Source organism: Oryctolagus cuniculus, chromosome 13 (genome assembly GCF_051225735.1).
Source record: "Oryctolagus cuniculus isolate XC-2025 breed Fujian yellow rabbit chromosome 13, ASM5122573v1, whole genome shotgun sequence".
Lineage (NCBI taxonomy): Eukaryota > Metazoa > Chordata > Mammalia > Lagomorpha > Leporidae > Oryctolagus > Oryctolagus cuniculus.
In genome coordinates this window covers 39,630,661-39,645,616 of record NC_142879.1, presented here as the reverse complement: position 1 = coordinate 39,645,616, position 14,956 = coordinate 39,630,661, and the positions used below count along the sequence as shown (strand labels likewise).

General features: G+C 56.4%; 1 protein-coding gene across 1 annotated transcript; it reads left to right on the top strand.

Annotated features, from left to right (window-relative positions):
- The first annotated feature begins 5,786 nt into the window (after positions 1 to 5,786).
- Positions 5,787 to 11,425, top strand: LOC100352694 (left-right determination factor 1). Its single transcript, XM_070056206.2, has 5 exons — positions 5,787 to 5,868; positions 6,006 to 6,176; positions 9,038 to 9,386; positions 9,581 to 9,802; positions 10,407 to 11,425. Exons 1-5 carry the CDS (start codon positions 5,787 to 5,789, stop codon positions 10,768 to 10,770), a joined length of 1,188 nt encoding a protein of 395 aa, XP_069912307.2. The 3' UTR covers positions 10,771 to 11,425.
- Positions 11,426 to 14,956: the final 3,531 nt, after the last annotated feature.

The window sequence follows — 14,956 nt, the reverse complement described above, 5'->3', positions numbered from 1 at the left end:
CAACAAATTTTGGTTTTGAACCTGCCAGGAACTGGGTGTTGTCTTGGCACAAGGACATTGCACAGATGGGCTGAGCTTGTGGAAGCACACACCTGCGGGGGTAGAGTAAATGGTTAAGCTACGAGATGGAGGAAATGTGTGCAGTACTCAGTGCCACAAAGCAGACAAACTGGAGGATAAAAGGGGAAGAGGAGCGGGAAGGGACACAGACATCCATGCATGGGCAAGAGAGGGCTTTCGGAGGAAGTGACATTTGATCTGAGTGATAAGAATTAGTGAATCTGGGGTTGTGGCACAGCAGGTTAAAGCCACCGCCTGCACTGCCAGCATCCTATATGGGAGCCAGTTCAAGTCCCTGCTCCTCCACTTCCCGTCCAGCTCTCTGCTATGGCCTGGGACAGCAGATGGCCCAAATCCTTGGGCCCCTGCGCCTACGTGGGAGACTCAGAAGAAGCTCCTGGCTCCTGGCTTCAGATCAGCTCAGCTCCAGCAGTTGCGGCCATCTAGGGAGTGAACCAGCAGATGGAAGACCTCTCTCTCTCTACCTCTCTCTGTAACTCCGTCTTTCAAATAAATAAAATAAATCTTTTTTAAAAAAATTAGCAAATCCTGCCAAAGTCTGGAGAAAGGGCCTTGCTGGCAGAAGAAACAGCTCATGAAAAGCCCTGAGGGGACAGGCGTGGCGTGTGGGGGAGGCCGTGGGGCCAGTCCTCAGGCTGAACCTGAACAGAGATGGGATCCGAGGGGACACCTGGCCCGGCTCAGCCTGGGCGGCATGCACATGGGAAAGAATTTTGAATTCTTTCCAGAGTGCAAGAAGAAGCCCTCGCAGGGTGTCTTCCTTTTTGAATACATACTTTGTTTTTTTTTTAGAGCTGTTTTAGGTTTGCAGTAAAATTGAGCAGAAGGTACCAAAGATTTCCATGTACCTCCTACTCCCCAAGTGCCTGATGTCCCCACTGTCAACACCCCCGCCCCGGCGTTGCACTTGTTACAGTCAGTGAACCCACGCTGGCCTATCAGTGTCAGCCTCGGTGTTGGAGCCGTGGGGATTGGGACACGTGTATGATGTCGTGGACCTGCAGGGCAGTTTCTGGGCCCTAAACCCCCATGTTCTGCCTGCTCCTCCTGTCTCCCCCCACCCCTGCAAACACAGATCTTGCTACTGTCTCCATAGTTTTGCCTTTTCCAAAATGTCACAGACTTGGAATCAGAGAGAGTGTAGCCTTTTTAGATTGACTGCTTTCACAGTAACATGCCTTTAAGCTCCCTCTGCGTCTTTCCATGGCTGGATCGCTCATTTTTTTTCTTTGGTGCTAAATAACATTCCATCGTCTGGATGCGCCACAGTTTACTTATCCCACTGAAGGGCATCGTCCAAGTTTTGACAGTTACGGATAAAGCTGCGACAAACACACACTTGCAGGTTTTGTGTGAGCATAAGTTTTAGTTCATTTGGGTAACTACCAAGGAGCATGATTATTGCTACATCTTGTGGCTGGAGTATATTTCATTGAGTAAGAAACAGCCAAACTGTCTTCCAAAATGGTTGTTCCATTTCACGTTTCCACCAGTGATGAGTAAGTGGTCTAGTTGCTCCACATCCTCACCAGCCCTTGGTGTTGTCAGTGTTTTGGATTTTGGCCATTCTAATAGTTGGGTAGTAGCATCAAATTGTTGCCTATAAAGGTCTTTTTATTCATTTGAAACCTTACAAAGAGAGAGATTGATCTTCCATCCACTGGTTCACTCCCCAAATGGCCACAGTGGCTGGAGCTGAGCCTGAGCCTGGCCCAGGCTGAAGCCAGGAGCCTGGAGCTCCATCCAGGTCTCCCATGTGGGTGGCAGGAGTCCAAGCACTTGGGCCATTCTCTGTCACTTTCCCAGGCACATTAGCTGGGAGCTGGATTGGAAATGGAGCAGCCAGGACTCAAACTGGCTACCCACATGGGATGCTAGCATCACAGGTAGCGGCTTAACCCGTACACCACAGCACTGGCACCCATATTTGTATATTTTGATTAACAGTCATTTATCAGATATGTCTTCTACAAATACTTTCTCCCAGTCTATAGCTTGTCTTCTCATTCTCTTGGCCATATCTTTTGCAGAGCAGAAGTTAATTTTATGCAATCTAGCTTATTTTTTTTTTCATCAATCATACCTTTGGTGTTGTATCTAAAAAGTCATTGCCAAACCCCAGGTGATTTGTGTTTTCTATATTCTAGGAGTTTCATAGTTTTACCTTTAGATCTATGATTTTTTTTTAAAGATTTATTTATGTATTTGAAAGGCAGCATTACAGAGAAGCAGAGGGAGAGAGGGAGAGGTCTTCTATCTGCTGGTTCACTCCCCAAATGGCTGCAATGGCCAGAGCTGGGCTGATCCAGAGCCAGGAGCCAGGAGTCAGGAGCTTCTTCTGGGTCTCCCACACAGGTACAGGGGCCCAAGTACTTGGGCCATCTTCTACTGCTTTACCAGGCCATCAGTGAGCTGGATCAGAAGTGGAGCAGCCAGGACTCTAACCGGCACCCATATGGGATGCTGCCACTGTAGGCAGCAGCTTTACCCGCTACACCACAGCGCCGGCCCCTATGATCTATTGTTTTTATAAAATATTTATTTATTAATTTGAAAGGCAGAGTGACAGATAAGTCAGAGAAATCTTCGATCTGCTGGTTCACTCCCCAAATAGCTGCAACAGCCTGACCAAAGGCAGAAGCCAGGAGCTTCATCTGAGTCTCCCACATGGGTGACAGGGATCCAAGCATTTGAACCAGATGGATTAACAGGGAGTAGAGCAGCTGAGGCTCGAACCTGTGCCCTTAAGGGATGCCGGCATCACAGGTGGTAGCATAACCTGCTGAGCCACAGCATTGGCCCCACTGTGATCCATTCTGAGTTAGTTTTTGGATGATTTTGACTAAGAGAGCCCACTTTCTAGTTAATGTCCGCTACAGCCTACCCTTGGCTGTGGGCTGGGGAATGGGAGTGGGACAAGGCAGTCGCATTGCCCTGGCAGGCAATGGAGGGTCGGGAATGGATGCAAGATGTGTTTGGACCCAAGGGACTTGCTAGGGATGGACTCTGAGGGATATGGATAGGGCAGAATCCAGACTGACTCCCGGGTATGGAGCCTGGCTGAACCTGAAGTGTCAAAAGACGTTTGAATGCGGCCTCCAGCTGGAGGGAGGAGCCTGGGATGCGGCTGGGAAAGGTTGGCCCCTGGAGCCACCGAGTGCTTTAGAAAGGCGGGGGGGGGGGGGGGGGGGGGCAGCAGGCCAGGCTCTTCCACGACCTCCAGCTGTTTGCAACCTGCACATCAGACCCTGGGGCCTTCCTGGCCAGGGCTGGGCAGAAGGTGAGATGTCACAGATGCAGGGGATTGCTGGGTATGTGCCTGGCCAGGGGATCACAGGGACAGACAGAAAGCAAATAGCGCAGACAGCGGGCGGCTAATATCCCTCTGCAAACATAGGTCTCCGTCCTGCAAGTGCACTCCAGATGGGTTCAAGAGTTCTGCTGGGGAATTAAATGAATTGGGCGAGCAGCCAGAAGAAAGTGAGTGTGGATTGGAGGCCCTTCACCCCACACTGTCGGAGGGAGGGCTGCTCGCCCTTTGTCATGCAGGAGAGGCAGCGAGCGGAAGCCCTGGGGGTGGGGCTGGGCCTGAGGCCAGGGTGGGGAAGCTGTTCTGTCCCTCCCAGCTGGGATTTGACCCCAGCCCGAGGTCATCCTGAGCCTCTCCGCAGGGTTGAGCTGGACCCAGGCCTAAGCTGGGAAATAAAGGGGCTCTGGGCCTGGTAGGGAGTCCAGAAGAGGTCTCCTTCAGGTTAGGGCGCAGCGTCTGGGAGGGCTCAGCAGAGAGGCAGCTGTCCCCTGCCTGCTCAGGGGCAGAGACTCCTGTGAGTGCTCAGGAAACACCCCAAGGCCAGACCAGACCAGACTCAGACACCCCGGGCTGCCGCACATCATCAACTCCCTCCTTCCCCCACTCCCCGCTGCCAGCCCCAGGAACTAGGAGCACATTTCAGTTCAGGCTTCAGCTCGGGCAGCCTCCCCTGGGCAAGTGTGAGCCCGGAGTTCAGTCCCGACTGTGTGGCTGTGTGGCTTGGGACAAGCCTTGGGACAAGCCAACGAACCCCACTGTGACAGGCAACTGTGTGAGGCAGGACTCTCCTTTCTTTAAACAAAGAAGGATGTTCTTTTTCTTTTTAAGTCACTTTTTTTTTAAGATTTATTTTTTTCTTTATTTGAATTACAGAGGGAGAGAGAGATCTTCCACCTGCTGGTCCAGTCTCCAATGGCTGCAACAATTGGAGCTGGGCCACACTGAAGCCAGGGGCCAGGAGCTTTTTCCAGGTCTCTCATGTGGGTGCAGGGGCCCAAGCACCTGGGCCACCCTTCACTGCTTTCCCAGGTGCTTTAGCAGGGAGCTGGATCGGAAGTGGAACAGCCGGAACTTGAACCGGTGACCATATAGGATCCTGGAGCTGCAGGCTGTGGCTTAACCCACTACACCACAAAGCCTTTATTTTTCTTTATTTTAAAGGAAGAGAGAGACAACTTCCATCTACTGATTCACTCCCCAAATGTCCCCCAAAGCTGGGGCCAGGCCAGGCTGGAATTCCATCGAAGTCTCCCATGTGGTTGTCAGGGACCCGAGTTTTTGAGCCAGCATCTGCTGCCTCCCAGGTTCTGCACTAGCAGGAAGCTGGATTCAAAGCAGTGGTGGGACAAGCAGGTGCTCTGGTATGGGATGGGGCAGTGCCAGGAGTCCCGGAGAGGCAGGCTTCTGAAAAGAGGGGCAGGAAGGAGCCGTCAGTAGTTGATGCTGTCTGGCCGCTGACCCTGGGCCTCTGCTTGGTGATCACTTGGCCCTCACTATGAGCTCATGGCACAGATGTTACGAATGTTCCCAACAAGGTGCAGGCTGGTGTTGAACATGTCCAAGGTCACTGGGCCAGGATCCATCCCCTCAGGCGCTCTTGTGGCTTTAGGCCAGGGTCTCACTGCTCTGAGCCTCCCCGTGAAAGGGACAGGGCAGAGTGAGTGAGAAACATATTGGGAGAGCAGGGATGAGGCCAGTGCCTCCCTGGTGTGGGACAGGGTGGAGCAGGCCCGGGGAGGGGGGGGCATTTGGGCCCCTTTGCAGAGGGACCCCACCCTGCACCTGACCTTGCCGTCCTTGCCGTGGCCTCCTTGTCTCCACGCTACCCCAAAAAGGGGAAAAATCAACAAACACTGAATGAACTGAAGCGAAAGGGAGGTAGGAAGAGGAGATCTGGTGATGGATGTCTTCTAGAAGTTTCTTCTTCTGGGCAAGGTTTAGGCAGAGAGACTGGTTTGTGTGAGGGTTTTCCATTTGGAGCATTTTCTGTTTGGGGAGCCAGTGAGAGCCTGATACTGTCACCTGATCATACCATCCCCCCTCCCCGCCCTGCCTCCACCAAAGAAAACCCTGGATACAGCCGTGCCCTAACAGGGCAGTTCTGATTTGATTTTCCAAAGCCTGGACAGCTGGGGTTTGCAGGCTGCTAGGGGTGAGGAGCAGCCCTCGGGTGGGGGGTGGTGCAAGGCAGGGGCAGGGCTGAGCCCACAGCAGCGGGCAGAGCACGGCTGGCACAGCCCCATGGTCACGGGGCTGTTTACTCGGGGCACGGGCTTTCCTGCACATTTACACTGCATAGACCAGGGAAGAGGCGGCATCAACACTCTGGCTGCTCGCTTTTGAGGTGCTTTCCCCAACGGGAAGTGGTTCATGGGCAGCTGGAGCACAGGGGTACATGAACCCTGAAGAGAACCAGCCAAGCGAAGTGAAACTCAGCCTGTTGTGTTCTGCCTCGTCCGGAGGCGTGCTTGTGTTGGGTACATGTTACTCTTGTAGATTGCAGTTCCTGCCAGTTCTCACGTGCTTTCGCTAGGATCTGAGTGGAAGCTTGGCCAGAGAGGCACACAGCCGAGACTGGGAAAGTCACACTCCTGAGATACATCTCTAAAATCAGGGCAAAAACCCAGAACAGAACAAAAATTCTGGCACAACTGCAGCCTGCAAGTTGGGGAGTTGGAGCAGAAGGAAGCGGTAAAGGAACTGACGGTGACTTTGGCCTTTGGAATCAGGACGACCAACCCCCTCCGGCCCCCAGACCTCCTGGAGGACACGGCCCCTGGAAAAGGTGTTGGTGCTTTCTACTTCTGTGATAAAATGCCCAAGACTGGGTACTTTATTTCAAAGAGAGGTTTATGAAGCTCTAAGTTTTGGAAGCTGAAAGTGCAAATGGCGTGGCACTGGCTCTGGTGGGGGCCTCACGGTGGATGGAGTGTGCATGAGAGTGAGACGCAGCAGGCAGAAGCAGGTCTCGAACCCAGACACTCTGCTAAGGGACATGGGACGCAGGCATCCTATGCAGCAGCTTGACCCACTGCACCACAACACCTGCCCCTGAACTCCTCCTTGTCAAAGAACAGACCTGACAAACAGAATGTGTGTCCCGGGGCTGACATGCACAGTGTGTAGGGCAACGTTCTCAACTCGTACCAGAGCACTGCTTAGAATCCTGCTTGCCCTGCTGATGCACCTGGGAGGGCAGCGGAAGACAGCCCAGGCACTTGGGCCCCTGCCACCCACCCACGTGGGAGACCAGGATGGAGTTCTTGGCTCCTGGCTTTGGTCTGAACCAGACTTGGCTGTTGCAGCCATTTGGGGAGTGTGAACCAGTGGATGGATGCAAGTTCTCTTTCTGTGTGTCTCTACCTCTTAATCTGTCACTACGCCTTCCAAATAAATAACTAAATATTGAAAAAAAAAAAAAGTGGGTCCTTATTCCTGCCTTGTCCCCTACCCTCCTGGGCCCCAGGGAAGGTCCACCCAGAGGCCTGTCAGAGGGCCCCAATTATAGGCGCTCAGGCCTGGGTCCAGCTCATCCCTTTCCCAATCCTTCAGGCCGCAGGCTGACCTCTGACCTCTGTGTTTTCCCATGGCCCTCACCTGGCAGTCTGGTCCCTGGCTGGGGTCAAATCCTGGCCTCCAAGGGCAGGAAGTGGTCAGGAGCACATAGCCCTGCTCCTCATCTGTATCCCCAACCCTTCACCCTCTTAGCTCTGGGTCCAGGCCAGGTCCAAATCAGCCCTGAGGCAGGAGACGCCCCTGTGAGACCACCTTAGCACCTCAAGCCCAAGGCTGCCCAGTGGCTCCTTCTACATAACAAAGGGTGGGGTGCCTGCTCCCTGACAACAGTTCAGCCCTGGAGCAGGCCTCAATCCACACCAGATTTCTTCTTCTGGCCCCTGGCTAGGGTTGCAGGTTTGGCAAATAGAAATGTAGGAAGGACTGTGGTAAAATCTAAGCCTCAGAAAAACAGCCAATAATCTGCTGGCATCAGTAGATGCAGGTGGCTCCATTTATTTTACCTGGTACCTCTACCCCTGGCTTCAACCAGCCGCCAAATCGACACTCAGGAGAGGGGGCCTCTGTGTAGGGGAAGCCTCTGGATGGGGGGTGGCCCCTTGGCCCCCTGCCCAGACCCGGTCACCTGGACTAAGTCCACCTGGCTGGCCTCAGGGGGTCAGGGCAGGATTTGGCAGCAAGCAGTGTGAGGGCGGGGAAAGCACTCTGGGCTGGGAATGGCCAACCTCCGACGTGGAGCAGAGCACGAGTTGTGTGAACTTGGGGAAGTTGTGGCCACGCAGAGGCTCCCTTCTCTCTGCTCAAAAATCAAGGGAAAAGGGTAGACGGCCAACTCTGAACTCTACGAACAGCCGCAGGAGGAGGGAGAGGATGCGGCTCCTTATTGGACGGAACGCGTCAGCACCACCAGTCACTCCTGTGGAGGAATGCCCCTGCCCGGCAGTGGAGAAGTTGTAGGGACAAATCCACAGCAAGGACCAACAGCCTGGGTCCCCATGAGCCTTCTGGGCTCGGGCCGGGGATGCTCATGTCTGCAGGCAGGCCAGCTCCCGGAGCATTGAGGCTGATGGGGCAGTTGAGCTCCTGCTAGGGTCTGGGGGCAGCAAGCAACAGGACTCTCTGCCCACAGAGAGCACCTGAGCAACCTGGGGCTGGCTGGGGGCAGAGATGAGAGTCCCCACCTCTTCAAAATGAGCTTTTTTTTTTTTTTTTTTTTTGAAAGCTTTTATTTATTTGAGAGGTAGAGTTACAGACAGTGAGAGGGAGAGAGAGAGAGAAAGGTCTTCCATCCGCTGGTTCACTTCCCAAATGGCCACAACGGCAGGAGCTGCGCCAATCCAACGGCAGGAGCTGCGCCAATCTGAAGCCAGGAGCCAGGAGCTTCTTCTGGGTCTCCCACGTGGGTGCAGGGGCCCAAGGACTTGGGCCATCTTCTACTGCCTTCCCAGGCAACAGCAGAGAGCTGGATTGGAAGAGGAACAGCCAGGACTAGAACTGGCACCCATATGGGATGCCGACTGCGCCATGGCGCCAGCTCCCAGGAAATGAGCTTTTGACCTTAACACTGAAGGTGAAGAAGGGGCTCAGGGCCATTGAACAGATAGTAGTAGGCAGCTGCCTTCAGTCCAGACAGCCCCCTCCTCAGGGCTCAGGGACCTGTCTGGCTGCTGGGCTCCCAGGAGGTCAAAGGGTGTGACCTCCCTCCCTCCCTCCCACCACCACCATGTGGTGAGGAGGAGCCGTGGCTGGGAGGATGGCAGCCTGGGCCATCTGGACTCTGGCTGTGCACAGAAGGTGCCCTCGTGGCCAGGACCATGGACAGGAGGAGAGCCGAGCGGGACACAGGCAGGACCTGCTGGGGCCCCGTTCTCCCCCGGAGCACTCTGGTCTGAGCTTGTCTGGGAGCATCTCCCTGCCACCTGGTCCTCTGGGACATCTGCCTTCTGTCTCCCCTTGCTGTGCGCACTGCAGACACTGGGTGGGGACAGAGGTGAGTTTGGGAAAATACTTGAGTCAAAGGCCAAGTTACTCCCGTTGGGGCCAACCCAGCCCCTGTGCTGGGAGCCACCCCCAGGGCTTCCAAGGCCAGCAGCCTGCAGGAGGGTTCTGAGCCTCAGCCTCTCCCCTGAGGGGACCTTGGCAGCCCTCCTGCTGGGTGCAGATGGCCAGGCCCGAGGGCGTCCTCAGCTACCTGGCCGTGCCCAGAGCGCCCGCAGACCCCGCTCCTGTCCCCAGAGGTGGTGGGCAAGTTCCTGCTGTCGGACGCCTCCACGCACCTGCTGGTGTTCAGCATGGAGAAGCGGCTGCCGCCCAACAGCGAGCTGGTGCAGGCCGTGCTGCGGCTCTTCCAGGAGCCGGTCCCCAAGGCGGCGCTGCGCAGGCACGGGCTGTCCCCGCGCCATGCCCGGGCGCGGGTCACCATCGAGTGGTTGCGCGTCCGTGAGGACGGCTCCAACCGCACCTCCCTCATCGACTCCAGGTGGGAGTCGCGGCGGGGGCGGCGGGGGTAGGGAGGTGCGCCGGGCTCGGGGGCGGGGGGCGGGCAGAAGGGTGCGCCGGGCTGGGGTGGGGGGGCGGGTAGGGAGCGTGGGCGTGCAGCGCCACCCCACCCCCACCCCTGCCTTCGGGACTGCGCGGCCCAGCCCCGACCGCTCAGACTGGGCTCTGTCTCAGGCTGGTGTCCCTCCACGAGAGCGGCTGGAAGACCTTCGACGTGACCGAGGCCGTGACCTTCTGGCAGCAGCTAGGCCAGCCCCGTCAGCCGCTGCTGCTGCTGGTGTCTGTGCACAGGGAGCACGTGGGCCCTGGAGTGTCCAGCGCACACAGGCTGGTGCGTTTTGCCCCGCAGGGGGAGCCGCAGCTGGACCTGCATATCCTGGACCTCAAGGATTATGGGTAGGTGCAATAAGCCAATCTGTGGATCTCAAATACAAAGACATATAGGGCATTAAACTTATTTTGAAGTGGGCAGCTCAGTTTTATGGGGGAGGAATGAGACAACAGGTGCACAGTTCTTCCCCTCTTGGGAGGCCCCAGTAAATGGCACTTTCTTGTTTGTAAGTTATTTGTAGGTCTTCATCACAAATATCTACCTTCTTTAAAAACATTTATTTTATGTATTTATTTGATAGACAGAATGACAAAAAGAAAAAAAAAGGGGGGTGGGTGGGTGGGAGAGAGATCTTCTATATTCAGTTTCACTCCCAAACAGCTAGAACCCGGCCAGGCTGAAGCCAGCAGCAGGAACTCCACCCTGGTTTCCCACAGGGATGGAAGGGACCCGAGTACCTGCTTTCCAGGTGCATCAGCAGGACCTAGACTGAAAGCAGCAGAGCCAGGACTTGAACGGCACCCTGACGTGGGAGGCCAGCTCCGCAAATGGCCGCTTCACCTGCTGCTCCGTAACACCTGCCCTTACATCCAGCATACACTAAGCTGGAACCTTCTGGGTCTCCTGCCCTCAGCTGCCCTCTGACCCTGCCTCTCTTTGTCCCCACAGAGCTCAGGGCAATTGTGACCCTGAGGTGCCACTGACCGAGGGCACCCGCTGCTGCCGCCAGGAGATGTTCATGGACCTGCAGGGGATGAAGTGGGCCGAGAACTGGATCCTGGAGCCCCCAGGCTTCGTGGCCCACGAGTGTGTGGGCAGCTGCCGGCAGCTGCCAGAGCCCCTGTCTTTCAAGTGGCCGTTTCTGGGGCCACGGCGGTGCATCGCCTCGGAGACTGCCGCATTGCCCATGATCGTCAGCATCCAGGAGGGAGGCAGGACCAGGCCCCGGGTGGTCAGCCTGCCCAACATGAGGGTGAAGCAGTGCAGCTGTGCCTCGGACGGGGCACCTGTGCCCAGTAGGCTGGAGCCATAGGTGCCTGTGTGGCCCCAGGGGACTTGGCTTCTGGGTGTGTGTCTGAAGTGTTCCAGGGCACCAGGTCAGATGGAGCATACTGACTGCTAAGGGGCAAACGCTGTGCTCTCCACGGGGTCTGGCATTTGCTTCCTCTGACAATCAGCTGGTCGAGTCAGCTCCCAGGACTGAGACCCTGGCCGTGGAGTAGCTCTCATCCCGTCTTCTCTGTTCTTCCTCCTTGGCTGCAGCATACCCTACACTTAGATGTGTAGGGAGTGGAACCTCAGGGCAGAAGGACCAGGTGTCCTGGTTTCCTGACCCGACACTGAGTGTGGGCTGGCCTCCAGCAACCACCCTGGGGCTAATTCCTCAGATCAAGTGTGGGCTGTGCCTTCTCTTACATGGGCTTTGCAACACAAAAACCAAATTATTCTGTTAACTTTGTATTTCTCTATTGTATCTAAAGCCCTACAAACTGGGAAGGGAACGGAAAGTTCTACAGTGATTGGGGCTAGCTGACAGAGAATGAAGCAAGGACCTTGACTGGGCCAAGACTTGGTCAAGGTCTTGGTTCAGCAATACAAGCAGCTAGGACTCAAATGCATTCAGATTCTAGTAGCCGTGATGCCTGTGGGACACATCTTTTTGTTGTTGACGTTCTTATTACATAGTGATTGGACGTTATTTCAACTGCTTACATCAACAATTTAAAAAGCTGATTATTAGAACAATCGTTGACACAAGGATGTGGGTCAGCACTTTAGATTTGGGGCACAGGGAGTCGATTTTCACAGTTGGATCTCCCTTTTTAGCCATACATTCAATGTCTTCCATGAGGCTGCCCAGCGGGGCTGGGGTCTGTGGGCCCCTGCAGACGTAGGTAGAACATCCTACACATGCGAGCTGTCGGCTGTGGCTGGAAAGCTGTCTCCAGGCCGACTGGCGTCTCCCCCACTAACAGCCTCTTGTGCTGCACCTGTGACCTTGCAGCCTGAAATCACACCTTCCCGGCGGCTGCAGCCTTTCACCCTCAGCTGGCAGGGGAGGGGCTGAGAGGGGAGAGTTGGACCGGCTCCAAGAGACCCTGGCTATCTCATGTGACCTTGTGGTTTTAAATCGCGTCTTCAAGTTAGTTGCAATCTTCCACCCAGAGCTAGCAGAGGAGGGGGCTGAGCCCTTAAGAGACAGACAGTCTCCTGGAGACCCTCGCTGTTTCCTTGAGCCCCAAGCCAGTCAACATACGTATGTGAGACCCCCTATCCAATGGGCACCCCCAGTAGGATGACCCAGTGAACAGACACCAATGCCTTAGAAACCCAGGACACTTCCTGAAGCCAGTGTCCCGCTCGGGCACTCTGCTGCTCTCTTCTTGCACCAGACGCTTTCTCTGTTGCCTGCCAATTGTTTCCCTGTTGTTGTTGTTGTTGTTGTTGTTTTTAAGATTTATTTATTTACTTGAAAGAGTTACACAGAGAGAAGGAGGAGAGGCAGAGAGAGAGAGAGAGAGAGAGGTCTTCTATCCGCTGGTTCACTTCCCAGTTAGCTGCAATGGCCGGAGCTACTCCAATCCAAAGCCAGGAGCCAGGAGCTTTTTTCTAAGTCTCCCACATGGGTGCAGAGGCCCAGGGACTTGGGCCATCTTCTGCTTTCCCAGGCAACAGCAGAGATCTGGATCGGAAGTGGAGTACCCAGGACTCAAACTGGCTCCTATATGGGATGCCGGCAGTGCAGGCGGTGGCTTTACCCGGTACACCACAGCACTGGCCCCCAGCTAGGAGACTGGCTCCAGCAACTGCCCTCCCCTCCGTGACCGGTAATGGCCAGGACCTGGATTTCCTTCCCTGTCTACAGGAACAACCCCTGACTTGCATACACTTAGTGGAGAGCGAGGCTCGCTGATTCTACAAGCACTGCACACAGTCTCTGGCTCTCCCTCCACTCAGCTGATCCATCCTGGCCTTCTCTTGAACTCTCTTTGGACTAGCCTTAGCCCACTGAAGAACAAGTGTAGCCGTCTGTTCCCTCTCTGAACCGATTACTGGGGCCAGAAGCTGGACTTCCTGACCCGGGCGCTGACCAGGCTGGCACTGTCCTGGAGGCGGGGGCAGGGCAGGACACTCAGGGAGGGGGAGAAGATTGGACAGGTGCAGTCTGAGAAGCCAGGGCAAGTCCAGGGGGCCACACCCACGAACCTGGTGGGGTCCTGGGGCAGGTGGGAACAGCAGGAGTGGGGAGACACCAGGGACAGGGGCAGAAGGGACACTCAGGGGCGTGCCTAGCGGCTAGGGCTTGGGGGAGGGGAGGAGGTGGATGAGACAGAGAGGAACTGAGCGGGGGGGGGGGGGGGGTGGAGAGGCACCCCTCCCCCGGCACGGCCGGTGCCGGGATCAGAGACAGGCGGCAAGGAGGGTATTTTTATCATTCCAGTGACAGATGAAAGCTGAGAAACAGAGAGAGGTCAGGGAAGCTGCAGAGCTGCCCACGTGGGGAGTGGGGAGCGGGGAAGGCGCTGGGAGGAAGCTTTGGTCTGAGACCTCATTTCACAGATGGGGAAACTGAGGCCTACTGGACTGGCCCCTGTTGGTGGTAGAGCTGGGCTGGGGTCAAGCATCCAGGCCCAGGCCCTGAGCCCTGCCCCCTGCCCCCCTGCCCCATCCATGCCGGGCCCGCAGGCTTTCCTTCCGGGAGCACAAGAATCAAATTAAAAAGCTGAGTCTTCGTGGCTCAGCCTGGGAGGCCCTGCGCCTAGGGACTGCAATTAAAAGCCAAATCCCAAGGAGGGGGAGGAGGAAGCAGGTCCCCCGGCTAATGGGGGGCTAGCCTCTCCCTGCCCAACATGTGCTACAACTTCCTGCCGGGGGCTTCCCAAAAGTGATGGGGACAGCAGCAGGCAGCTTGGAGGCTGGGAGCAGTCACCCATCTGGCTGGGACAGCCCCGCCTGGGATCCGAGCACCAGGGAGCCCTATTGTGGGTCAGCGTGGGAGGGAGACCAGAGTGCACCTTTGTGCCTTGAGCAGCGGCTAAGGGGGACTGCCGGGGAGTGGCCGTGCAGGGCCGTGGGACCCTCTCTGGACCACGGGGTATGATCTGCACCACGCTCAGGACCCTCTGGCTTCCACACCTACACCACGCTGTCCCCACCAACTAGGAGCCATCTGAGAAATGTCTGCCCGATGCTCACCCTTCCTGCTGCCGGCAGTTTCCACGGAGGGTTCCGGGGGTGCTGGGCTGGTGCCCAGAGCAATGGAGTAAACAGAAGCCGTCTGTGTTGTGAGCGGGCTGCAGGCATGAGCTTGGCCACGTGTCTGGTCCTTTCCCTGGGTGGCGCTGGACAACGAACCCCACAGCGTGGGCTTGGCTGCATCCCGGGAAACGCTTTGCCCTCGTTAATGGGAGATGCAGGTCCCTGGGAAGGGTCGGGCCTCCTGCCTGGCACCCGAGAGCCCCAGGCCGTGCGCAGTGATGCAACACAGCCTGTGCAGGTCTCACGGGCCTCCCACCAGGTGGGAGCAGCCAGAGGCAGATTCCACACAGGGCAGAAGCAGGAGACGGCGCCTCTGGCGCTGGTGGGGTTGAGGAGCCCTGGGCTGGCGCTCTGGGTCTAGGGGTCAGCGGTTCAGTGCTCAGGGCCTTTCAGTGCCAGCTGAGCAGCCACCACCTCTCCAGGCTCCTGCTCTCCCAGCTTGCCCGGCCCCCACCAGCGCCCCTCAGCTTCCGCGGGCCCTCTCCTCCCCTCCCCTCAGCCCTGGAATCTCCAGGAGCCCCAGACTCCCAAGTCCCTGTGTCAAGCCCTAACTGCAGTCCCTCCAAATGGGGCTGACCGACAGAGGATCCTTACACAAGAAATTCAGTGGCAATGAGCCTGCTGGGGGGTCCCTGACCCAACACCACCAGGGTCCTTTTAAGAAGAGATCAGGAGATCAGGACACAGGTATATCCACAGACCACGGGAGGACACAGGCAGGAGGCGGCCAACTGCAGGCCAGCGGGGGCCCAGCCCCAGGTGTAGCACTCCATCTTTTTCCAGTACTTTCCAGGGCAGGTCATGGAAGCCTTGGCCAGCCTCGGCACCTGCTTCTCCCTCACCTGCCCCCATCTCATGGGTCAACCATCCCATTAAGGACCTACTAATCCCCATTAAGGGCCAAAAATGGCGCAGCCCACAGACAGGAGGAAGTGCTGCTGATCTGCATGGCTGACAGA